Source organism: Rissa tridactyla, chromosome 4 (assembly GCF_028500815.1).
Source record: "Rissa tridactyla isolate bRisTri1 chromosome 4, bRisTri1.patW.cur.20221130, whole genome shotgun sequence".
NCBI classification, from domain to species: Eukaryota; Metazoa; Chordata; class Aves; order Charadriiformes; family Laridae; genus Rissa; species Rissa tridactyla.
The window spans coordinates 83,352,395-83,378,375 of record NC_071469.1 but is presented as its reverse complement, the minus strand read 5'-3'; the positions used below and the strand labels follow the sequence as shown (position 1 = coordinate 83,378,375).

Here is a 25,981-nt window from a genome sequence, read left to right as displayed (position 1 = left end):
TGAATACTTGGGGACAAATAAAAGTAACTGAACTCAAAAATGAAGGGGGGGAAAGTCATTCGTTTGGTGGAATTACCAGCCAACTGACATCTGTAGTTAAATAAGTAGTCCTTTAAAAAATCCAGTTTAAAATGTACTTGAAAGGTGAAAAATTAAAATTAGCTTTTTCACTACCAGTTGCTTTAATATATTACATTTATGTTCTTAAATATAAAAATCATTTCATGATTAACTTTATTAAATGATTCCATGATGTAGACAGACCTCATTTAACACTTCCACTTCTTCTCCCGCGGATGTAGTATTAAAAGTGAAAAAGACGGCACATTCGTTTCATGACAAAACGAGTGATCTTTGTTTGCTGTTACTGTTTCCTAACCCATTTAATATCGATATACGTGTGCAGTATAGAAGATGTAAAAAGTGGTTGAAATTTTAGCAGCTGGGCTGGTTCTGCTGTGCAGCTGGGGTGGGGGAGAGGGAAGAAGCAGTAGGTGCCACCGGGGTTACGGGAGATGCCAGGTTGAATTCCCGCTGGGGGACGCTTATTTGGCAGCTATGACAGTGCTGATGCGAGGCTCCAGTAACGGAGGACAAGTATTTAATTAATTTGAGTTAATGTACTGTTGTGAAGGACGTCTTATTAAAGAAACCTGGATTTAATTTTTTAAATTAGATTACATTTAGTTGATAAAGTTAACTCCGTGGCTGTAATATGCTTAGCCTTCAGTAAGGCATTTGACTTATTACCACACAACATTCCGATTAGTTGTATACAATATTAATAAGGTACACATAAAATGGATTAAAACCTGGCTAACTGACAGAAGTAGTCATCAGAAACAAGTCATCTTCTAATGCTTGGGGTTATTTCACAGGTGGGGTTACAAAGGAGTTGATATTACGTCTGATGGTATTTGACTTCTCAGCAGCAATTTCTAGATCCCAATAAATCATATAGATATAGACCTTTGAGAGTTGGTAGGTCATCAAAATGATGGGAAGGTTGAGCAGTAAGATCTGGATCATTTGATCACTGAGCTTATTAATATAATTTTTTTTAATATAGACAAGAAGGAGGTCCTAAGTTTAATAAGAAAGAATTTAGATGAAAGCTACAGAATACTGGACTTGTGATCTGGAAATAATTTAGACATGAGAGTTTGTAAACAACCGAACATGCCCTCTGTGGAGTGAAACTCTCTCAGAAACAGCTAATGGGATTTTTATACATACATCAGAACAAAGGCTTAATTACCTCAGGGGGAATGAATCTAGTCCAAGGTAATGTTTTTTAAATCTCTCTCTCTAATGCTTCTGTGTCTGATGTCTGTGTAGAAAGTCGCAGTTAATGTCTTCTAATGTCAGCTCCATTTTGAAAGTGATGGTAAGGAACACTTCTTCCTTGAGAAATAAGAGTGTCTTGTGTTCAGCTTCACTAAGATTGCAATGGTCTAACCAGTGCCCAGGTGCTGCGGGGGCTACTTGTGTGCTCGGCCACAAAGCCCTCATGCCTTTAGCGGCCGCGTGGTGAAGCCAGACAAACTGGAATAGAAACTGAAGTACATTGGTAAGATATAATCCATAAACAAGGGAAATGGTGAATTTTCCCTGTTTACAAAATCAGCACTTTTTAAATGGAAAAACCAGCTTATTTTGGCAAAGACTTTTCTAAGTAAGGATTTAGGCAAGGTAAGCGTAAAAACGTCTGTGTCTGAGCAAACCAGTGGTCAGTGTTTCCTGAGCTTTACCCTGAACTCAGAGAATTAAGCAGCCCTCACAGCTCCCTCATGGGCCATGGTCTTCAACAGCGCGTCCTGGTCTTCTAACACTCCCCTGCTCTTGGTCCTCTGTCTGGCACTAGGGGCATGAGCCGGACCTCTTTGCTTTGTGTTTGTGGGGACCTGTCAAATCTGATGGTGAGAGAAGAGCGGCTGCTCCTCGAGCCTGGGGCTTCAGCACTGAGCTCAGCCCATACTCACTCCAGTGAGGAATGGCAAATAAAGCCCATGTTTCTCTTTATATCTCATCAGTTTACTGAAGCCAGTGAAAGGGGTTTACCTCTTCTGTGCATAGGCACCTCCACAGGGAGATGAAAGGTATAATATACTAGTGAAAAGATAATTGCCAGCTGAATCAAGAAGTATATAAAACACTTATTATAGTCTGGTAGAACTAGTTGCCTGTGGCTTGTAGGCATCCTGGGCTGTGTGTTGGAGCCGCTTGCATCCCTTGGCAGAGATTTGCAAGGCAAGAGATAAATGTTGAGAATCTCTATAGATGGATCCACTTCTGTTTGGACGTGGCATTAGACTCTGGGAGATGCTTTAAGGCAGTGTGACCGTGTAGATCTTTTTCTGCTGTCTTTGGGGATGTGATCACTTGTTCATCTACATCAGCAGGAAGGGCAGAAGACCTTGTGGGGTTAGTCTGGGAGTGGTTGTCCCGCAAGTATCGCCTCTGCGTGAGCCTTCATTGTCCTGCGGGGAGAGGAGCCGTGGTTGGTGGGTAACACATCTACTGTGAAGAGGGAAGAGATGCTGCCGAATTGGTGCAGGAGCATGGCTGTGCCTCCCGGCAGATAGGCCTTTGCTGTGCAGTCTCATGTCTTGACATGAGCAGTTTCAAGCCCTAAGTGTACGTGCAGCATCAGGACAAAACTACTTCTTTCATTTTTTTGACAGATCTAAAGATTACACTGTTGGCCAACTACTGGAATTCTTGTTTTATTTGCTGCTAGTGGAGGCTCTGCAATGCCAGGAGCAGAGTAACCGAAACATCCTCAGAGTTTTAGGCATGCAGTGAAATGTTTGGTTCATTTATGGTTGGTTGATGTCATCTTTCTAATCCTTACAGTTTTAATTCTTTGTAATAGAAGCAGTAGATCTGCCGAAGCTGATGAGCACTGAGCTGGGCAATTTTCTGTGTGTCGCTTGTGAGCAGGCAAGTGCATTTGTCAAGCCTTGCGTGACAGCTGGAATTGTTGAAGGTTCTGTTGAGGGCATACTTTCCCTTGGCTTTCACCTGAGTGATGATTTGTGCTCTGCAGGGTGGACTAAGGGAACCACAATCAGTGTTATGGATTTCTTCTCAAGACTGCAAGAGCTTGAGAGCTGTTGGAATCATCTCTGCTGAACGCGTTTCACTTTGTTCCCTGTGTCTTGCCATAGTATTTGTCTTGAAAGTTGCATATTGTCTTCTTAGGAGTTGAAATCGGTGAATATGTTTTCGACACTTTATTCTCATGAGTTCAGCTTTGCAAAATTCTCCCTCCATGAGGGAAAGCCATGCATGTTGGGGTTTCCAGGACAGCGTGCAGGGGAGCGTAGCCTCTTCCATCTCTGGCAAATGTTTCCTGGTTCTGTTGTATTGGACTGACTGGAATTGAGCTTGCTGGTCTCTTGGGACAGAAGATGGTTGGAGTCCCAACAGATTCATCTGGACACTTTTAGCCATATAACGTTATAGTGTTGATACATGTTTTCTTTACTCAGAGTCTTTTTCAAAGACTTATAAGTCCTCTCTAGATTTTTATAACAGATAGTTCATAGCCCCAAGAGCGGATCCTTGGAGTCATCTATCTCAGGCGTGGCTCTCAAAAGAGTAATTCCACTGGATTGAAGAGGCAAGTGTTTGAAATTCAGGAGACTATAAAATTGATTCTTCCATAAAGAAGTAATTTGTGGTAAATGGTGTAGTCCTCTGGGCAGCTATTCACTCATTTTATATGATCAGGACCCTTGAAACATGGTCAGAAAGATTAGAGAAGGACATCTCTGCTCTGGCATTTATCTGCACAAGCCAGGAAAACTTTTCTTTTGACAATGCAGTATCTGGGAGCAGACCCAGCCAAACACACCATCTTGCTCTAGGCTTCTGGGGGTAGGGAAAATGCAGTTTTAAGAAAAGTTCGGATAGTGTTCTGGAGTTAACTAGATGATTCAAAAATACTTAACCAGGTTTTTCCTATATAGTTGCATATTCTCTGGTAGGGCAGGAGCGATGCGCTGCGTTACTCCAGAAAGCGTGTGGGAGATCCAGGCAGGGTTGCAGAGTTCTGCATTCTGGGAATGAAAATTCTCTGGCATGAGCTCCTCCAAAACCGTATCCCCCTCGAGAAAACAGTAGTCACCTCTGCCTTCCTGCACCCCGCCGGTGGAGCAGACTGGCTCAGCATGAAAGCAAGGGGCAGCCGGCGTTTGCCTGTGATAGAAGATCTCTGGACAGAGAAGGAAATCATAGCACTGGCCAAAGTGCCGTCTTAAAACAAAAGCAGTTGCTATAGTTAGCATTTAAAAGAGATTAAATTGAAAGTCAGACAAGCTGTTGCTTTCATCCATATATATCTGATTGTCTTCTATCATAATGTTATTTCTGGTATTGGCCATATTACTGTCCTTCCCCAGCACTTCTAACAGCTAAAATATTTCTTCTTATTTAATATTGCTGTATATGCAGTCCTTACAAGATATTTGTCCTGGGGCTCGTACTGGGGGGCACCGTAAGAGAGAGTAAGGCCAGTGCCCTGGGTGGGAGGGCAGGGGGTGTGCGGAGGCGCAGCCTCATTTGCCTGCTCGTCGCTTGTGTCGGCATGGCAAGACTCCTCACATGGCGGAAGAGCAATCGGATGACATACATCATAAATTTAGGAGGTTGTTGGGTTTTTTTCCCCAAGATAGACCTACTGTAATATTTTAAAAAGTAAGGTGTGTTCTCACTAAACCGTGATAAAGCATGTTGCCACATCAGCATTTATTCTTGACGTCTGTTAAGTATGAATACTTAAATATTGAAAATGACCTTTCCAGATATGCTCTCTCTCGAGGAGATACAGTTCATATACTCTTCATAATACGCTGTTGTTCTTATTATTTAATCAGAATATAAATGGGCAGTGCACTTTAGAAGGTAGTAAAATATATTCCTTGCCCCCAAGAGTTTGCTCTATAAGCAGGAATAGACAAAGAGGGAAATGAGGAGAGGATTTATATAAGTCAAACTATGCAGCAGCTTAAGTCTTGTTGTGCAGATATTTCAATATCCATATCTTCAGTGACTTCATCACGGGCGTCTCTGATGTGAAAGCATCTTACTATCAGAGTTCGTTAAATGCTATTTTTTAGTAAAAACTTGAAATAAACTGAAATATCAGCAATTTCATTAATCTATTCAAACAGTAGAAATCAGCTTATGAAAATTAAATTTAACATATCTGAGGCAGTAGAAATAATACACCTTTTTGAATATTTGTGAAGTACAGTTTAATGGATAAATCAAGCGGGCTTCTGCTATAAGCTTATTAGTTTCCTCATGCCAGATTCAGATCACTGAAAGCAGCGAAACCCTAAGAACTGAATTTTCTGTGTTATACAACTACTCGGAATGTGCAGAGTTTAATAACTGTAATTTATTGAATTTTTGGTTGTCTCGGCAAAAAATACCTATTGTAATAACATGCAATTTTAAAGGTTGGATTGCTACAGGATACTGAGTGTTCCTGACCAGCTATCTGTACTCTCTGTGATTCAGAAATAAATAATTTGTTCCATAATTGCATTAAAATCTGATTTAGCCATAGTAAAGAACAGTTAAACTTCCATCACGTTCCTATTTATAAGTCTCAGCCTGCCATTAATGCAGATAGTGGGGAGTTGGCTGCATTACGTTCATCTACCACCCTCCCCTCCCAGACAGAGGCAGAAATACCCTAAATCGATGAAAATTGGTGGCTCCTGCAATAACTAAAGCATCTCTTGGCTCATGTTATTTCCTAGAGTTGTAAAGGTCAGAAGCAGGAAAGTCAGTACGGATGTCACCTCCTATTTTTTCCTTAACTAGCAGGTTTTTTAGTAGCCGTCTGTTTTGAGTTAAGAAACTCGAAGACTTGCAAGGGTAATAATAAGGATAAAGCATTTCTCTTTGTTATGGTCAGTTACCGCTAATCTCCTTTTGGGATTTTAACAGGGATTTATAGGGTTTCATTTGTGTTTTAGGTTTGGAGATAATTAAGTACCTTTCTGCTGCAAAGAAGAAATGGAGAGAGAATTGGCTCAAAGCTAAAACAAGATTCCTGTACTAGCGCATATATTAAACTTCCTTTTATTTGGTTGTCACCCCAATAGGAATGATTAGTGGGTTGTAGAGAAAGAAAATGTATTGCATTACATCTATTAAAGCATGTTTTATATGTAACAGTAATTAAAATATAATTGAAATCATGAGTTCTTCTAATTATTGGCTTTACATAATGCATAGTTAAAGAGTGAGCATCTATAAATGTGTCCTTTTTACACATCCAGAAATGGTTTGCTGGCAGCATTTTAATTAAAGATGGATTAGTTAAAACGCAGTTTAATCATTCTGTCATCAAAGGATTTAGACCTCATTAATTAGCTGTTGATAAATAGGTTTAAACTACAAAAAATTTAATTTAAAATGTGCCAGTTGAGATCTAGAATTATTAGAGCTGGAAATGGAGCAAGGAGCTGAAGAAAAATTCATGCCATCTCTTCCCGTAATATTAGATTAAATATGAAATTTAGACCAGTGCAGAACTTAGTTCTGCCTTTTTACTGCTGGATGTGACTCCACGTGGGCTTTAGAATTGGTGAAGAAAGAAAACGGAGACCCCTCTTCATGATCGTTGCTTCACAGTGCGGTGGCCGGATCTGGTTTCCATGTATGTATTTGGTGAGGATTGAAAACGCGTTTTAAAATCCTTCTGCTGTGGAAAATGGATGAAAATAAATCCTAGATTCAAGGTTTTATAGCTTCCACGTTGCTGTAGGGAGCAGTGCAGGAGGAGGTCCCGCTGCTGTGTTGGCTGCCTAAATGCAATAGTTGGGGAGGTGGGAGCACAGAGCAGCACATGGAGGTGATGTTGCCGCGGTGCAGGAGGAGGACAGGTTCTCCCCCACCTCCAGGCTGTGTCCCCCCCGCTGGCCATACCCACCACCCGCTGGAGGGCAGCTGAGGATGGGCTGTGGTCCTCATTGTTGTGATGGGCTGGGAACTGTATGCGGGGTCCGTTCCCCTCGCGGCTGCGGGGGGACACTTCCAGCAGCGCAGTTCCATCCCTTGCAGTGCTCCTGCCGAGCTGGAGTCCCCGCAATGGCACTCCCGTGGACTATGGGTGCTGCTTCTGTCAGGTACTCACTGGTGGCTCTGACTCGCTGGAGCCCTGGTGCAACCCTTTGGGTAAACACTTTTGGACTTTTTACAAGGCAATAGGATGAGCGGGATGGCTTCAAACTGGACGAGGGGAGATTTAGATGAGATATTAGGAGGAAATTTCTCACTCTGAGGGTGGTGAGCCCCTGGCCCAGGTTGCCCAGAGAAGCTGTGGCTGCCCCATCCCTGGAGGGGTTCAAGGCCAGGCTGGATGGGGCTTGGAGCAACCTGGTCTGGTGGGAGGTGTCCCTGCCCAGGGCAGGGGGTGGCACTGGATGGGCTTTAAGGTCCCTTCCAACCCAAACCGTTCTGTGATTCTGTGATTCCCTGTCCCAGCCCCTTGGCAGACGGAGCAGCTCTGGGAGAGGCACGTTCCTCTGCCAATGGAGGACCCGCGTGCTGCGGCTGAGCTGCTGCATACGGAAAGACCCGGAAGTGAGGCAGACCTTGACTTTCAACTTTGTCAGAATTAACATGAAAATCTTCGCAGGTTTGTACTATGAGTATCTTAATCAGCGTAATTGCCATGAAGCAGTGGCTGTAAGGATTTCAGTAGTTCAATAGTCATAATACTTGAATCCACAAGTCAGCCGGTTTTCTGCAGGTGAATCAAACAATTCTGACAAATGATAGGTGAATCTTCCGAGTAGAGTTAAAAGACTTTCAGGAAAATAATAATTTGACAACCATACTTGATGACTTTCTTTAAAGGTGTCTTGAGTGTTAATTTAAAGATTGACTTACTGAAAAGGTATATTTACAGAGCACTCTGGCAATGGTGCTGTCTCCAGGGCCCTTGTTCTGTCGTCTCGCCCAGCTTCTGGAATAGCAGCAGCCCAGGATGAGGTTATGGGCTTACGTGGGCGTTGTTTGCATTTGGACGTGGGTAATGAAGTGGGTTAAGCTGAACTGCTGTGAAAATGCATAATTTGATGAATTTTCAGAGTGAGGTAGAGAAATGTCACAGCAGCGTAGAATTAGATGAAAGACAAATCAGGAGAGAGTGGGTATATGCGCTTCTTAAAACTGCATCTGTTAAAACACTTGCCTTTTCCTCATACTGGAAAAAAAAATGGATTTAAACTCAAATAGAGCTGTTAGAAGAGGGAGAAGGGGAAGTGATTCCACAGGCATTCTCAAACTGCTGCGATATCATAGGGTCGTGTTGTTTCTTTGCTCTCTGTCCCAAAAATTATTCAAAAATTTCAGGTGTGCAAAATGATGGGGAAGAACTTGCTTCATGTGGCATAGTTAACTGTGGTAATAAAAGGGCAGCCGTGAAATCAAACCACAAAAAGAAAATGTGTGCGTGTGTGTAAAATGCATTCCAGATTGCCTAAATTCAGCAACCCGTGAAGTTTAGCCAAAAAGATGAAATATCAGCTAATGTTGTATAATCTCTTCAGTTATTTTTTACATAAGACAGGTAATTTATAATTCCCAATTACACAATTAAAATGCTAATTAGCCCTCACCTAAACTCTCTGTTCTTGAGCTGAGATGATCAATTACCTTCAATCATTGCAAATCATAGATGACATATGTGACAGTGCCGAGTTTCCTATTATTTATGGACTTTCTGTTCAGTGTGTCTCTGCTTTCCAGGTAGCGTGAGCGGCTGGTGAAACAGCTTTGCCTTGGTGGGCTTTGCTCTGAAGGAATGCCATTCCTTCTCTTATCTGGTGTTTGTATTCTTAAAATGGATCTGCCTTTTGGGGCAATCTTACCCCCAGTTCCTGCCCCGAGCTCTGGCTTGTTGTCTGTTTTAGGAAAGGGGAGTAGCACGTTTAGAAACACCAACATGAATTTTTTATTCCAAAGGTGAGACCGCTCACTTCTACACTGCTTCTACACAGCTTTTCCTTATTTTGTAATAAATGTCCTGTGCTGTAGCTACATTAATACGCTGCCAGTTTCATCTGTCATTCCTCCTTGCTAAAGTTACAGTTCTTTTATCCCTGCTGAACTCAAATAACATTTTTCTCTTCTAAGGGCCTATTATTATCTAGAATTTGATGCATATAAGTAAAAATAATTTAGTTAAAGAAAACACACAAAAAAAGAGAACAGAATCTAGATGTTGGATTTCAGAAGGATCAACATTTTTTAAAAATACCACATTATTTCTGCTTCTGCATAATACAAATTAGGACATTTTTGAATAGAGATGCTTCAAAGTATAGCTGCTTTCAGTATTGCTGGTTGACATCTGCAGCTCTGCTCCACGAGCATGCAAAAGGACCCAGCCAGTGTTTGGATCTCTAAGGTTTTCGTTAGAAGTAGCGTAAGCAGTTAGGTTTAAGAATCATAGTCATAGAAGAAGTCCATAGAGAGAAGTGGTTTTGTTTTCTGTTGTCTGGAGCAGTAAATTCTGTTCTAAAGAACTTCCAGTCATGTAGAACCCTCAAATAATAACATTGCTTTAGTAAATCTTAAATGATATTGTCTCCAAGATACAGAAGAAACCTTTGCTCATCTGCTCATACTGGTAATATTTTTGTTCTGGTGCAAGTTTGTAATTCATCATTTGTTCATTGGATTATTTCTGGATTATTTCTCCTGCTCTTCTTCACTCCCCTCCTTTACTCTTTCACAATGACATACTGACTTTTTTTGCATTAAAACAACCTCAGACGCGTTTTGCAATAGTGCAATGTTGTAGTGTGAACTACATGAAAATCGGATTAGATAAATTAAGCCTTGAAGCATCTAGTTGCCCATGGGAAAATAAATGCCATTATCGAAGTAAGTGGGTTACCAAAGACAAATGCCGAGTATTGAAGACCCTGAGAGTGTCTAGCGTGGGGCTGAAGGAAGCGCTCTTGCCTGCTCCCGTGCCCACCGCTGGGTTGGAACTGACGCCGCCTCTTCTCTCCGGTGTGTGCCGGCCTTCCAGCCCCCTTCAATGCTCGGTATGAATACTCTAGATATCATGGGCAAATTATATTTACTGTGGCTTAACAATTTTGTGTGATTGCGGCTTTATGGCTTTCTCATGTTAAGGGACTTTTGTGTCTAAATGATCAAAACAGTGGCTTTCGGTCCTGGTGTAAATAGAGACATCAGCTTTGGAAAATTTGGCCTTTTGTGAATTCTTTAAAAAAGCTTTGGTTTTTTGCCTGTCTCATGGCTACACTTGATATTTACACCGTACAAAAGCATAAGGGCATGTTCTAGTTGTAATTCAAAAGTAATTTGGTGCAGAGATAACTAATAGATATTCACCTACATCTTCCAAGTGTACTCATGAAAAACAAAAAAGGAACTACAGAAAATCCTCCAAGTTCTGTACAGAACTCCCTTAAGCTGCGGTGCTTTCCAATTTATAGTTCAAAACCACCTGCTTGCATTTCAAGGCAAGTCTCAAGGGCTGTGTTCAAAGAATACTATTTCTGAAGTGTGTAAAGGTTTCTTTTTATTAGGAGGCAACTTTCTCAAAGGTGCGCTGAGGACGTTATTGTGGATCTGAAACATCTTCAAACCAGTGAGTGATCCAGTGTGAAAATTTTTTTATATAAATACATTTTCAATATAAACACCTTAATGAGGTATTGGCCCATGAGTGTCCTTGACACTTCTGGACATCGTATGCTTCACAAGGCAAGTTGCATTTCTGACAGGAGATCTCTGATACAGAATCTAAAAGTCTAGTTCCTGAACGACCAGTGTCCAGCAGGTGTTCTTGACGTGGTTCTGGTATCTGGGAACAATGGACAGGGTTATTCAGTGGTTTGGTTCTCCTTCATCGGAAGCCTTGGAAGGAGCAGTTCCTCCATCCCAAAGCAATGCGCACGCCTGGCTCTGCAGCGCTTCCCTGGAGTGGGGGACTGGGGCCGGGGGACCCTCCGAAGAGGCCACTGAGGAACGTTCTGAGCACTCTTAGAGAAACTTGGCTTAAGTTTTTAAAAGGGTTTTTGCCAGATATTGTTGCTGCTTTTTGTTCCCTCTCTTTCTTTTCTCTGTACTTACTGCGTTTTCTGCAATTACAGTTTTTACCTTTTTTGTAAGATATAGGCCAAAATACTCTGTTGGATTTTTACTTAGATATTGAACCTTTTTGATCTAGAAGTGTCTTGGTTTTGGGAGTGAATATCTGAGAAATATAAAATGTGGTTTTCTTACAAATATTTATTGTAACCCAAGAAGAGCTGATGATAAGAATTCAAATTAGAGATTACTTGTTTACTTCTTTTGGGAAATAAAAATCCCACTGTGCTGAGTGTGTATGGATAATGTTGCATTCTAGTCGTGAGGAAGATCTGGAAATAAGCAAAAAGTCTGAGGGCAGTTATTACCGATAGTTTCTATCCCTCCTGCTTTAAGTGCCTTTATTCCATAAATCCACTTAAGATAGGAAAACTGTTCTTTATTTGATTCAGTTTATATTGGTAGCAGAGATCTGGTTGTAATTGTCCGTGTGCGCTGGACAGCAGTAGACACTGGACCGAAGATGATCATTAGACACAAGCATCGCTGCCAGAGCGGTTGGCGTCATTTGACAGAAAGACTATCCTTGGCAGGTTTCGCATCAGTGGCTTTTTTGGCTGTGTTGAAGTTGAGGCTTTTTAAGCGTTCTGGAGTTTTGTTTGGATGTATGCAATACTCCATAAGATCTCAAAAATCACAAGTGTATACTTTTTCTGTTACTTCTAGTGATGAAGAACCCATTATTTCTGAAAGCAGTGTTTTCTTCTCTCTCAAAGCAGTGCAGTCACTGAGCTAGTGGGGACTCAGTGGAGCAGAGGGGTAACACCATCTTGTGCCTCAGCAAATTTGCAAGGCTGGGGGCAAGTGCACTCGGGCCAGATTTACTTGAGATATTGGCGGATAATACTTGCTCTTTTTTAAGTTAATGGAAAAAACAGGTTTTTAAAACTACCTTCAATCTCCTCATATTGTCAATCAGTTAAAGAAGCTGATGTTTTTGGTAAAAAGAAGAAGCATCAAGCCCAAGATGTATCTCTACATTTCCAAAAAAAAAAAAAAAAAAGTAGTAAGTTGTTTGAAAAGCAATGCGAAAGCCCCGCCAGCTCCAGCAAAGTTGTATGTGTCTGACATGCAAATACACCAGTGGCCAATCCACCTACACCACCGAGGTGGTACGTGCATGATAAGTAATATATACACCCTCCAGGGAAATACTGCATAAAACATGACGGCAGGCTTTGAAACCCATGAAAAGAGAAGAGAAAGAGGGGCTTAACTTTTGTATCTGTCTTGGTTGCGTTTAAAGCTCTCAGCAAAGCATCCAGCACCAACATAAAACTGCCTAAACACACACATCTGCCAAGCAAAAAGACCAGGCAAAGTTCAAGGTTTGCAATATATGCGCAGCACCAGACTAAATGATATTCTATCCCACTGTTTCAGACTTTATACTTTCGTATCGCACTTTCGGATGAAGATTCCTGTGGTGTGCAGACAGTGAAATCCGGGTGTGAAGCAGCCTAGTGGCAGAATCTGCATTAACTTCAGTGGAACCAGGATTTTAACTACAAAGTTCTGGCAGCTTCTCTAATTCTATATATACGTTTTTCAGCTTTGAAAAGCCAGCATTTGCCATTACAGGGATATGCAATCCTGCGCTTACCGGTGCCATGTTATACAAGGATGTTGTCTGTCTCTGATAGAAATGGTTTTTTTCCAACTACATGAACATGTTTCTAGTGAGTCATAGCCCGAAAAAGTAAATTCAAAAAAAGTGATGTGAGTAGTTTTACTAGTGGAAAACTCATTGCTTGGCAAAGTTGTACTATCTTCAACTGAGTCACATAAACAACCACTTTTTACTTACTCTTAAAAGAAGGTCTGTCAAGTTTGATGAAACAACTAGGTTCCTTTTTTAGAAAACAGAAACAAAGTTCAGGCAACAGCTGGATCATATGAAGCATGTCTTAATTTATTTACTGCTTTTTACTGCTAATCGGGGAGTACTGCAAAAGGTGAATACTATTACTCGGCTGCACAGTTTCATATAAATTGCAGCCATGAATATGTGATCAGTTGTCATATGGAAAAAGAAACCCTGCTGTCCCTGCATCACTGCAGATGGAAAGATGTTTACAACCTTCATTATTTCATTTTTAAGGCTCTTTAGAAGGTTACTGGAAGTTGCTGTCTAGAGGAGATAGTTTATTCAATCATTTAAGGTGAAGGGACTATAAAATACACTAAAAGTTGCTTCCTAAAATGTAACAGCACGTATATAACTGTGTAAGATGTGATTGTGCACAATGTTAGTGCACAGTGCGGTGTCTCACGGAGTGAGCGGTGTCTTGCAGCGTGAGCGGTGCCTGCAGGCGTGCTGGGGAAGAGCAGGTCTGGGGCTGCGGTCCCATGTCACATCACTACTTGGTGAAAAAATGCCTGTCAGAGCGAATAGTTTAGGTGATAAATTTTATTAGCTCATTTTAGTGATATCTCTGCTGTGCTCTCACCTATCAGAATTTCTCCTTAGCTTCTTTGTCATTTCGCCTACTCTTTGCCATTGCTGGTTTCTGGGCAATACAAAATTAGTATTTCTGCTGTGTAAAACCACAACATTTTGATCAGAAAAGACATCTTGTAAACTGGGTCTCCCTATTAAGTCTCCGAATGTAGGCTTTTTCCTTACGTGATTAATTTGTATGTTTTGTTTTGTTTCTCTTTTAATACTGTCTTTTTGTGTAATTTTCAAATCTGGTTTGGTTTTACAAGCATGTAATGTCTTTAATATCCTTCAAAGAATTTGAATTGTGTTCTGTGGATTGCTGCTGCAGACGGACAAAATCACAGCATCTCTATTCTTTGAATAGCACCATTATCACTCGGTGTTAATGAAATGATTTCGGTATTACAAGAAAGGAGGTTTTGAAATTCATTCAGTATTAAAGGGAATTGGATTGTAATTAGAGCATATTTCAAAAAGAATAAAAGGATCCATGATATGTGCTTAGCTCTTAAAGCACCTAATCCTATATTAATTGTGCTTTGGGTGCATCTGCCCTCACATGAAGGTGACTTTGGCAGTGAAGATGAAAATGTTTTCAAGCTTTTTAGGCCAGACAGCTCCTCCAGCAGGAGGGCAGCGCGAGAGGAGTCAGCCATGGAGCCGGGGCTGCCCTTGCTCCCCTTCCCTGTCCCTCACACACACAAGCACAAAGCGTTGTGTTAGATGTGCTTTATAGGGAGTTGAGGACTCTATCACAGTGGCTTCTTGCTGTCGGGATTGAGTATGTGTTAATTTTTTTCCCATGTTTGGGCAGGGGAAGATCAGAGAGGTATTTAGGTACCGCACTCTGAAATCGAATAGTCTTATGTTTTCTCTGCATCCGTTGTGCTACAGAGAAGAAGACATGAGAGCATCCATTCCAGCGTGGGCCATGACACTAGCAGGAGGTGCCTGGCTTGGCAAATGGGGAGCTCTGCTGGCTTGTCTGCAGAGGAGGGTGCACAGCACAGGCTGATGCCCGCCAGGCCTCCCCCACGCACAGGGATATCTAGTTCAGCTTTAGCAGAGGATGCTGGGGAGGTGGCAGGGATGAGAGAACTTCTGCTGAAATCATTTTGAAGAAGAGTTTGCCCTGTCTGGCAAGCTCCTTCCCCTGAAGGGTTGGCTGGACTTTACTTTTGCTGAGTGTACATGCCATCAACTGAAGGCGTCAAGGTTGAAAATAGGGATCATGGATGTGATTGTGTACCTGAAATACAGCAAAAAGTGGTTTTCTCAAGTCCACTTCAGAGAGTTTGGCCAGCTTCAGCATTTAACTGCTGCCATCCCGTTCGTTCTACAGTCAGGGGAACTACCTTTTGCCAGCAGTGACTTGCCTTTCTATGTTGAGCTGTTGAGCAATGTGGTTTGCCATTGGAAGTTCTGGAGCTGTGCTCCAGCCCCTCTTCTCTGTGGCAAAGTTGCTTCCTGGGCTGTGTGGGAGCGGTGGGATGCGCGGTGGGATGCTTGGCAGGACCGCTGGGCTGGGCTGTGGGGAACTGGGGGGGTCAGCCGGGCAAAAATGGGCACAGAGCCTTGCTGGGGATTTGCCCCACCACAGCTTTTGTCCCCGTCTCATGGTGGTTTGGAATATATTATTAATTACCACGTCTCTCTCTTTGCAGCCTGTTCCAGCACTACTGCTACACTCGAGGGGGCATGCGCCACACTTCCTACACTTGCATCTGCGGCAGGTAAGCCGGTGGGTCATACCCAACTGTTGCAGCCTTTATGGTCCAGTTTCCCACAGGGTATTTGTAGAATTGTTCCTTTTACGCACATGATGTGTTTGCAAGTGCCACCAGAGTGAGTTTTGAACCGTTTCCTCTGGAAAAGCCAAAGAAAGGTGGCTAGCGCTGTGTCTTAAAGAAATAACTCAGTTACAGCTTCTGCTACACTCAAGAGATTCCCCAATGACTGCTGCTACTGCCAAGATCATGTTTATGCTCACATCTGTGCTGCAATTGGCTTTTTTATTAAATAGCGTTATGGAGAAGGGCTTTAAAGCTATTCTGTGTTGCTCAAAAATACTCTCTTTGAAATACACCTTAAGTATTTCATATCATTCTCAAAATTCTTTGCCTCAGAGGTTAGGATGCGATTAAATTAATCTTTTTGGAATTTGGAATTTTTTTTGCTCTCTCTTTTTCCTGCTGAACAGCTAGCATTGAAGGTACTGTATTTGGGAAAGTACTGTAAAAGTTGTCCCTACAGTTGTAGAAATGCACAGTTTTAATCTGCAGAATTTCAAGAGAATAGTGCAGGGTATGTGTTGAAGGACAGATGCGTGCTTTGTGCAGAGATTAATCTTATTTAGTCAGTGCAATGAATCTAATCAGAGATATATGAGGGTTAGATGAGGCATGTATGTTGGCATATATGTTCCACTTCTAGATCACAAACGTTGGCCTACACTGAAGTTACATACACTCATAAAAAATAATTTTTACGTTAATGACAATAATGTTATATTGCTTTGGAGGTAATAAGGACAGTTAGCATCTTTGCTTCTTTCTGCTGTTTACTCAATTGCTTATTTGTAAATGCTATTTTGCAATTTATATGCAAAATTGCAGTAGGAGCATGAGCAGTTTTATGGCAAATTGTACATCTAAATTGCCTGAAAAAATTCCTGTTTTAAGTACCATCCTATAACTTGAGAATTAACATCCCATTGAAATGAGGCTCCATCTCTATGGTGTCGTCACAGGCTGCGATGTATTTGTTATGGTTTAATCCCCGCCAGCAAGTTGCCTCTGTGTGTGGTTTTTCCCAGCCGTAGAGACGTCCCGTTGGCTCACAGCACATTGGGGCCCGTGCTGCAGGGTCTGGTGTGGGTGCTAGAGAACACCCGCGGCTTTGCTAAACCTGTAGAAACGTCTGCTGTATGCTCGTGTAGGGGGTCCTTGTGCCCCCGTGGGGACAGGCTAAGGGACTGAGAGACCCAGGGCACGGGTTATGTGACTTGGGGAAGCCGGGAGGAGGAAAGCCCCAGGAGTAGGTCAGAAGTGGGTGGGTGTCCCGTCCCACCACGCTGGAGGGGCTTAGCAGGGCGTGGGGCTGCTGTTTGAGCTGCCTCTGAACTGTTGGGAGGATTTAATACATGGCGAAGGGCAAGATCCTAACAATATCCTGACTCCCTGTTGTAGCTGGGAGCTGGCATTGTATCCTGCAACTACAATTAAAAGTGCAGACGAACGTGATTTAAAAAAAAAATAAATACATAAGAGAATGCAAAGGCCTTTGTCTGTAAATTGCTATATTCTGACTATGAGTGATGAAGTAAGAATGAATAATACTAAGTTTTAACTAGGTCCTAATGAAATGAATGTAAGTAGATCTATTTGATGAATTCAATTAACATAATAATGGCAAAAATAATAGGAATTTTTTATTACCATGAAAATGTCATGCATTGTAAATATTACACTTAACTACATTTATGATTAAAAATAGCTTTTACAATTAGGATTTTTGAATAGTTATGTTTTATTCTATTCATGCTGAGTTTTCTTGTTTTCCCAACAGTTAAAACTGATATTTTGACAGGATTTTTCCTTTTTAGATGACAGGCCTGGTAATAATTTCCATAGAAGAGAATCATGCTTTTAAATAGAAAATAAGATTGTTATTCAGATTTTAAAAAGATGCTCGCTAAGCTGGAAATCAGGAGTAATCGATGCTGTATATCAGACCAGAAATAAACCTCTCGGTGCACGTTGAGTGCCTGCATTTGTTGCTGTCCTTGTCCAGCGTGACACTCCTCAGGAGAGGAGAAATGAATATTTGGTGTGACCAAATATGCGTTGTGTGTTCACCTGCGTGTACTCACTCTCCAGTCAGTTGAGAAGAATAACACACATATAGTAGTATAGGTCGTGGTTTAACCCCCACCGGCAGCTGGGACCATGCAGCCGCTCACTCACTTCTCCCCCCGCAGTGGGATGGGGAGAAGAATCGGAACAAATAAGGAAAACTTGTGACTTGAGATAGGCAGTTTAATAAGCACAGCAAAAGCTGCATGCACAAGCGAAACAACAAGGAATTCATTCCCCTCTCCCCGTGGGCAGGTGGGGCTTCAGCCATCCCCAGGAAAGCCAGGCTCCATCAGCGTAATGCTGACTTGGGATGACAAAATGCCATCCCTCTGAGCATCCCCCCTTCCTCCTCCTTCCCCAGCTTTGTGTACTGAGCACGGTGTCATACGGTATGGAATATCCCTGTGGTTAGTCGGGGTCAGCTGTCCCGGCCGTGTCCCCTCCCAACTGTTAGTGCAGCCCCAGCCTGCTCACCGGTGGGGTGAGGAGCGGAACAGCCCTGGGTGCTGTGTAAGGGCTGCTCAGCAGTGTCTAAAACAGCCCTATGTTATCAGCGCTGTTTCCAGCAGGAACCCAAAACACAGCCCCACACTAGCTGCTGGGAAGAAAATTAACTTTCCCCCAGCCAAAACCAGCACAGCGTCACAGGTGGTCACATAGCGAGGTTGGTCCCGTAGTTAGCAATACTTTCAAACCCTGTCACCTTGTAAGTGGTTTGAAGCACAAACAGACATCACGTACGTGCAATGAAGTGAGAGTGGTAGCATTTGATAAACGTACTTGGATATCTTTAGCACTAATCTACAAAGTGCTGACTTCTGAGTAGCGTTCAAATGCTAATGAATTGTTCGTTGCAGTGTCTTAGTGTACCAAGTGACCATTTGTACAAAGGGGAAAGCAAAGGTTACGTTACATGCCCAGTGCGTGCTGGTGACCCTACGATGGATGGCCTGTGGTGGTGCCAGGCACAGGGTTAGGTGGAGGCACCGGTGTCTCTGCCACTGCCACAGAAGCCATGGTCAGCTCCTACTTGATACTGCGGCATCTTAGACTGAGGTTCGGATCTTCTTGCCAGATGTCTCCAGGCAGATGACAGCTCTCAGCAGATGATACCAGTGATTAAGAATAACTTAGTGCAGTAAAATGCCTTCCTCTGTCTGAGGCTCACCGTAAATAACACTTTTGGGGTAAGATTAGGATACTTGCTGAATCCAGTTTTCTTTCTTTCTTTCTTTTCTTTTTTTCCTTTCCTAGTGGTCTGAATCCCTTCCTACTGTGTGCATTCTCAGTGGTGTTAATTTGCAGTTTTTCTGCCACTTCACGCAATTCTTTCTGTAACAAACACGTCTTTGGCACTAGTTAGGGGCAAACTATTGAAGGAATAAAAATAGATACAGAGAAATCTCTTGGAGAATGTTTCTGGTTGGCTGCCTGCAAGCAGATGCGGGTGTCCCCAGGCATGGTGGCTTTCAGACGTCTGACCCCCAGGAAGGCAGCGGAGGTGCCGGTGATCGCACCTCCCCACAGCGCTTCGTTTTAAACCCCGGTGCTGGCGCTCTAATGCCAGACGTTTCAACTGCTGCTCCTTGGGACGAAGAGAAATAGCTTCTACAGGAAGGCTCGTTTGCTGTGCCAGTGGCTGGGGGGTTTGTTTAAATTGTTTTGAAGCCACCTGGAAAGTCTTAACTGAATCATTATGCATAATTTCTGGCTAGCTGTAGCACTCACCTTGTGGGTACCCGTCAATTCTGTGGCATTGCTCCTACAGCATCTTTCCTGCCTTCCTCTGGAACAGTGGGAAGGATGCTCCCAGGGAGGGAGGCCGGACTTGCACCCCTTGGTAGGAGCAGGCTGGAGGTGTGTCCACATGGGTGTTTGAATTTGGGTCGGCAGTGTGTTTCTGAAGCAAGATCTCCCACTCGTCCCCAGCCGCGGGGCTTTGCTCCGAGCCGGGGACCAGTCCTGGAGTGCTGGGTTTCTTGTGGGTGCAAAGGAGCTGGGAGAGCTTCCAAGAGCAGGTCTGCTGGGCCTTGGAATGGCTGTTCAGCCTGGAGCGTCTGCCCCCAGCCTGGCCCTCCTCACTCCAATCGCACCAAACAGACAAGAATCCCCACATCCATGTGCTGTGCGCGTCTGGTCTTCAGCACCAGCTGCGCTCTCGGTGGTACCATCCCGCTCACGCCACAGAGCCAAGATGTGCGTGACAGATACGGAGTCTCAAATGCCAAGAAAGATTGTGTGCTGCTGAACGCTTCGCTAACGGTGCCGAAAAACAGATTTTTTTTCATCCATCTTCCGTAACAGTTGGTACCAAACCTTAGAGAAATATTTTGTAAACAAAAACCTTTACATTAAAATGTGCAAAAAAACCCCCCCATCTTCGTATTTGCAGTGTCTATTGTTGAAAGCGTTTATGCCGTGCTCATATTTGAATATATGACTTGTTTATGCAGCCGGTATGGTATATGACACCAAGGGCGCCAGCATATGATGATAAGTAAACGAGCTATCTGCAAAGACATTAGCATGGAGTCATGCCCTTAAGCTTCATGATAATTTTTTAAAAGTTGATCATAAATATATGCATGTGCTATTTGCTTCTCCTGCTTTATCCCCATTTTTAGAGGGAGATAAGGAATAGTATCTGCAGCTGGAGTCCTGACAAGCTGCCGTGAAGCATGTGTGTGAGCGTGCCAGGTCTTGGGGTTTTTAATTAGTTTTGTGTTTTTCCTTAAACCCGTAGTGGGTTCACAAACAGTGTCATGCATTAGCACCAAGGTCATTCCAGTTGCCTCCGAGTGCCACGCCCGGAACAGTAGCCCTTGGCCTGAGAAGTGAGTCCACAGGCAGGACAGGGTGGTGGCCTGGCATGGGGGGAGGACCCATCTCCGCTCCTGTCCCCTGCACCGGCTCAGCCTGGAGACACGGGTCCCAGCATACACGTCGCCTGGCACAGAAAGCCCTTTTCCAACAGTCTGTTGCCCTATTAGATCTTTTTTTCAGACAGAGCAAACTAAGTTTGGAAGTGCCCTGGCATAGAAAAGTAGAATTTTGGCCAGAAGGAGCTATTCCACCAGCACCCAGGAGATGGGACATCTCAGAGGGCAGCTCCCTTCTGTGGTCATCTTGTGTGCCAGCTTTACGGGGCCGGTTTTATTTATCCATGCAGCAGTGTAGGTGCCCGAGTCAGGCACCCAGGAGGTAAAAAGCAGCCAGCTAGCACCAGGAAAAGAGAGAGCATCCATCTGAGGAGAAAAGAAAAATAGGTAAAGCTCTTTACCAGTCTTTTACCTGATTGATAGAGCTGTGGGAATATCGGTAAACAAGAGAGGAAGCCAAGGACAAATATAGGTCACTGAATGGATCGTGGAGCTTCAGAGGTGCAGAAGAAGGGTCCATTCTTCTCTGGAGATGTTTTATTCCGCTGAATCAGCAGTTTAGTCTGAAAGATTTCCAGGAAGAAAAATCTTTGTAATGTGATTTTTAATCGGAGGTACGAACAGAATGACAGTTCTCATGGCTGTTCCTGCTGCCGAGGGTGAGTGCTGCGCACGCCCCGAGCAGAGTGTCCGCTCCAGCAGAGGCCAGGCGATGCTCCTGCCAGAGGTGAACTGGAACTTGCACAGCTCATTTTTTTCCAGTCACAGTGACTCCTAGAGCGTTTCAGACATGTCAGATGTGACTTCAGTGGAAGTTTGGTTTTTATGCCTCAGAATATTTAACCTCACATTAGGAAACACGTCACTTAGTAATTAAAGAAAGTCCAGAAGGAAATAAATGGGTATGGGTTGAAAAATCACTCTTGCATAAATGCTTCCTTAACACCGTCATGGACGTGGAAGTGTTTGTATGAACTGTGCTGACTTCCGTCTGCAGAAATGTCGTATCTTGCGGCCAGAGTAGCAAAGTGCCCGTTCTGGCCCCATTTCCGCTGGGCGAGCTGCAGGGTGTGCTGTACAGCCCGGGCCGGGGCAGGGCCTGCCGCAGGTCTCACACACTGCAACATTTTGTGCTTAATATATGAATACACTGATGTTTACAATGTCACACGTTTACCTTGTTCCTTCTCATGTTGTATATGTTAATGGTTCTTCTTAATTAATCGTACTTAATTTTTCTTTTCGCCTCTCAGTGGGGAGAACTCGTCTGTGTTACACTACGGCCATGCTGGAGCCCCGAATGATAAGACTATTGAGGACGGAGACTTGTGGTAAGTAAAGAACTGGAGTTCATTTCATAGTTTTGTTACACTACTGCTGTTCCCATACATGCATTTGGATGTACTCTTGGACTTAATCAGTAAAATGATGACTGTGTAATGATGAAAGTCCAAATCTTTAAAATAGAATGTCAGGCTAAAATAGACTAGTCAGGCTTCTTCCAGAGGCCGTGTATACCTGCATCGCCATTGAAAGGGAAAAGAGAGATTCTTTTCAAACACTTCTGTGCCAAAGGCACTTGGAATTCAGTATAAGAAATGTCTGTATTCTCAGTACGAGGGCAGTTGAGAACGTTGGCATCTGCGTTTGCTCTTGACCCTCGGACCCAAAGCTGAGCTCTCATGGCGGGGTGGGGGATGGAGAGAGCGTTGGCTGCTTTTGAAGAACTGCATCAAATTGCAATGTGGATTAGAGCTTCCAAAAGCTTACGTGTGCCTGGACACGCCAGCCTGGAAGTAGACGTTTGAATGCGTGAGGAGACCAGACTCATCTCAGTTCAGGTTAGGGCAGGGTGCTTCTGAAAGATTTTGCTTAGAGTTTAGCATTGCCATAATACAGTTGCAAATAGCATCAGTTTTTCTCTACTTGCATTTCATGTCCACGTATTTGCAGTATGGCTGCAGGTAAAAGCAGTGAATGAAAGCACTAAATGCATTGCTATAAATTGAAAGACAAACCTAATTGTGTGGTGTATAGTGTAGCAGAATATAGCTTTTGTGCTTCAACTCCTAAGACTTTGGTCAAAAAGGCTACATTTATAAAAGTGCAGGGTTACTTTTGGAGGAGTTACTCACCGACATTCAGCAGAGGGTATCTGTTAGGTTACTTGTGTAGCACCTGCAAAAAGGGTGCAGGTATGTATTTTCACAGTTGAACGTAAAGGTGTGGAGGAAAGCACATGAGCATTATCATAGGTAAGCTCAAAAGCTGTTACGGAAAACAAACTGAATCTCAGAAGTAAAAAATATGCCTTGTTGGCTGATGTTCTGGGCACATCTGCAGGTGCTGCGGGATGAACTTACTGAATTATGGATAGGTAATTTCTTTTTAATATTGTAAAACTTTTTTGAAAGCTTCTTGTACAGTTGTTTATGTATTATCTTCATCTGTGGTGAATAGCGTATTAAACCCATCAAATGCTGAGGTTAGTTTAAGGCAGGACAATAGCCTTTGCCTTATGATCACATTGTGTTTGAGTAGCTGATGTGCTGGGAGGCTCTTTCCGTCAGGCAGGACACACCAACCTGACACTGTATTGGCTGGGGCATTCCATTGAATTTCCAAAAACAGTGTGTAGCCTACAGGAATTCTCAGCGTATGGTACTGAGAGGAGATATGCCACAATGCATCATCTTCTGAATTTAAAATTGGGCCTTTAAATGGTGAGGGGAGTAGTATTACTGGGAGACCTCAGGGCAAAGGGTGTATATAGCACCCTTTCACTTCCAGTCTCTGAGGACAGTTTAGGGGATGGCTGAAGTCCTTCCGCAACCCCAAAAGCACATACCGAGACCCTTTGCAAACTCAGATTTCCTGCTGTATTGGCAAAATCTTAAAAAAATGATTGGGTTTTATTAGCCTCAGAAATCTGAACATCAGAAAGGCATAATCTACCGAGTACATTGATCACTTCAGCATTTCAGAACCACTGTTCTGCAACCCCACTTTGTGACCACCTCACAAAGAGAACAAGGCTTAACCTACTTTGCAACATCCTCCTGCTGAAACGGTCCAGTTGCCGCTTTGTCTTGATGAGATGAAGTTTGTCAGGTGCAGATTGGCTTTAGCAAATAAACGCTCTGTGCAGGAGCACCCACCCGCACTGCGGGCGCTGCCCTTGCCTCTCCCTCTGGCTTGTCCGCACCCAGCCGGCAAACACGACCTCCTTTGGCAGTGTGCGGGTGAGGAGCCGGCACTGCCCCGGTGGCTTCACGGGGGCTTTGACAAACCTCCACCAGGGGGTCGGGGCGCACAGGTGCACACGCAGCCGGCTGTTCAATCCACAGTGTGCTCATCTGGGTGTCTGTGTTAGAGGGCTATATTTGGCTCTCAATTAAGCTTTTTAATAGCTACTGGGAGCCCTCTGTTGGATAATCTTAGGAAGCCCTGAACATAGGGAAAAAATGGCCTGACTTTTGGTGAAAATGAGGTAGAAGGCTTTTAAGGGCTATTTCTGCTTTTGCCAGTGTTTTGATATAAATCTAATTTAACAATTCCTATACTTGCATGTAATAGAATCGGGGATTGGGTACTTGGTGTGATTTTTATTGAATTATTCAAGTAGAATTTCATGTCTTTTTCTTAACGTTACTTAGTGGGTATGAATAACATTCGTGAGTTTTGCAGAAATGTGCTGCTCAGGTTTTTTATGTACAAAGCAGCGGAGTGCAGTAAGTGTCAGTAAATAAGTCAACAAAGCACCTGAATATTAGAAAAAATACATTTGGAAGACTAATGCTTTGCTACTTTGAAATGCTCAGGTGAATGCATTGTTTGCTCTTTTAAAAATAGAAGTTACAAGGGTTTGGTGGTATCAACAGGAGATCATGAGCAAAAATACTTGTGCTATTGCATTTTATTTTTTTTAAAGACTATTACTCTGACTTCTCCTTCAAAAACTGTGGCAGGTTTAGAACAGCCTGGTTTTATGATGTTCATTTTTGAAAATTAATCTCCCTCACATGGGTTTATTGCTTCTGTAGGAAACTGGTGTGGAATTACATCTCTGGTATTGCACTGTAATCCACGTTTTTACAAGTACAACTTCTGCACTAAAAGACCTCAGTGCAAGGCAAGGACTATAAGGAGAACTTCTGATACTCCTGTTAATATGCACTCTCTTGCTAAGCAGGGATGTCATTTTCAGTCTATAAAATATTAAAAACAAAATAGCTAACTAACACAAAGCATTATGATTGACAAAGAAAGAAATCGGTATTTTTAGGGAAGTTTAGGTATTCAATAGGTACGTGCACTTAACTGATATTGATATTAAAAGTAAATATTGCAATAACAGCAAGTCAGTGTTTTATGTACATGATTAATGTACTATAACATCTGTGTGGTCTAACCCAAACCCTTTCCTAAGCGAAAGGCTTGTCGCCATGGTCAGAAAGCTCGTGCAGATGGATGGGTGGGCTGACCTCCTCCTGAATCGCCATTCTGGCCACTCCACCCGTTCGCTCGATATTACCTTTAAATAAAATCTTCTACTCAGAATGTTGCGATTCACGGCCAGCAGTGGTGGCGTATGGCCAGGCTACCGTACAAATATGGATTTTCTTCTGTCATCTTAAACCCGTGAGAGCTTGGCTTGGGGCTGAGCCCTGGGCTGTGTTGTCTCAAGCTGTGTGGCTGGTGGTGTGCCCGGCGCCTGCTGGCTCTCTGGTGAGGCTGTGCCTACGGTTTGTGGTACGGAAAGTGGAGTCCTAAGCAGAAGTGCCTGTTGTAGTTTGCAGTCTCCTGCCCTGAACACGAGAGGCCTCCACCAAGGCCAGAGCCAGAAAGCAACCAAACCACATCTTCCAGGGGGTCTTGAGCCACCCTCCCAACCCCTCCAGTTTGGATAACCAAAGGTCTTCCAAAGTTTGGCAGAGAGTAGAATCGAAAGTTGCTACTCAAGAAGAAAAAAACCCAAATAAATTCAACTCCTTGCTGTGGAAAAATCAAGAGGAAATGGCTCCTGTCCATTGAAAGGCATCCCCTGCATCACTCGTTCTGACTTTTTGCAGCTGTGTTGCTTTTGTTCACACTGGGGACAGAGACGGGTTCAGTGGTTAGAGAGCCCTCGTGGCAGATGGAAACCTCTGGGTTCAGCTCTCCTCAAGCTGATTTCTGGCTTTGGCTGGAAGTTACGAGTTGGCCCTGGGAAACAGCATCCGTGAAAAGTCCAGTCAAAGCCAGTGTGTTTCTGCAAAAAGCCTTGGTCTGAGCAAACCAGCATCTGCCGTCTGAGGCATCTGCTTTCCTAAACGTGAAGGAAGCAAATGGCCTTGGGTCCTTCCTTCTGTCTTCTGCCCTGCCCTACCGCTGCAGCAGTGCGGAGCCACCCCATGGCTCTCAGGGAGGAGAAAACTGGCCATCAAAGTAGATCAGGTGCAGGCTGGGGCAGGGAAAGGTCCCTTCTCACCTCTGTGCTTCCGTGGTTTGGTGTAGGAACCATCGGAGGTGCTGGACCTGAAGTGTGTACTTCACATTTTGATTTTGAGAAGGTTTTCAGGAAAATGATAGTTTATCGCGTTCAGTTTGCTGCCTGGTGGCTTGTGCAGGCTGCCTTTGTGGATTCTTGGCGTTGCTGCGTGCCA

The 25,981-nt window shown here is 43.4% G+C and overlaps 1 protein-coding gene across 1 annotated transcript in view; it reads left to right on the top strand.

Moving 5' to 3' along the window:
• Positions 1-25,981, top strand: part of PEPD (peptidase D) — a 133,430-nt gene that overhangs the window by 61,189 nt on the left and 46,260 nt on the right. Inside the window, exons 10-11 of the mRNA XM_054198808.1 lie at positions 15,265-15,333; positions 21,590-21,667. Of these exons, the coding sequence (XP_054054783.1) occupies positions 15,265-15,333; positions 21,590-21,667 (147 nt within the window). The remainder of the gene's footprint in view (positions 1-15,264; positions 15,334-21,589; positions 21,668-25,981) is intronic.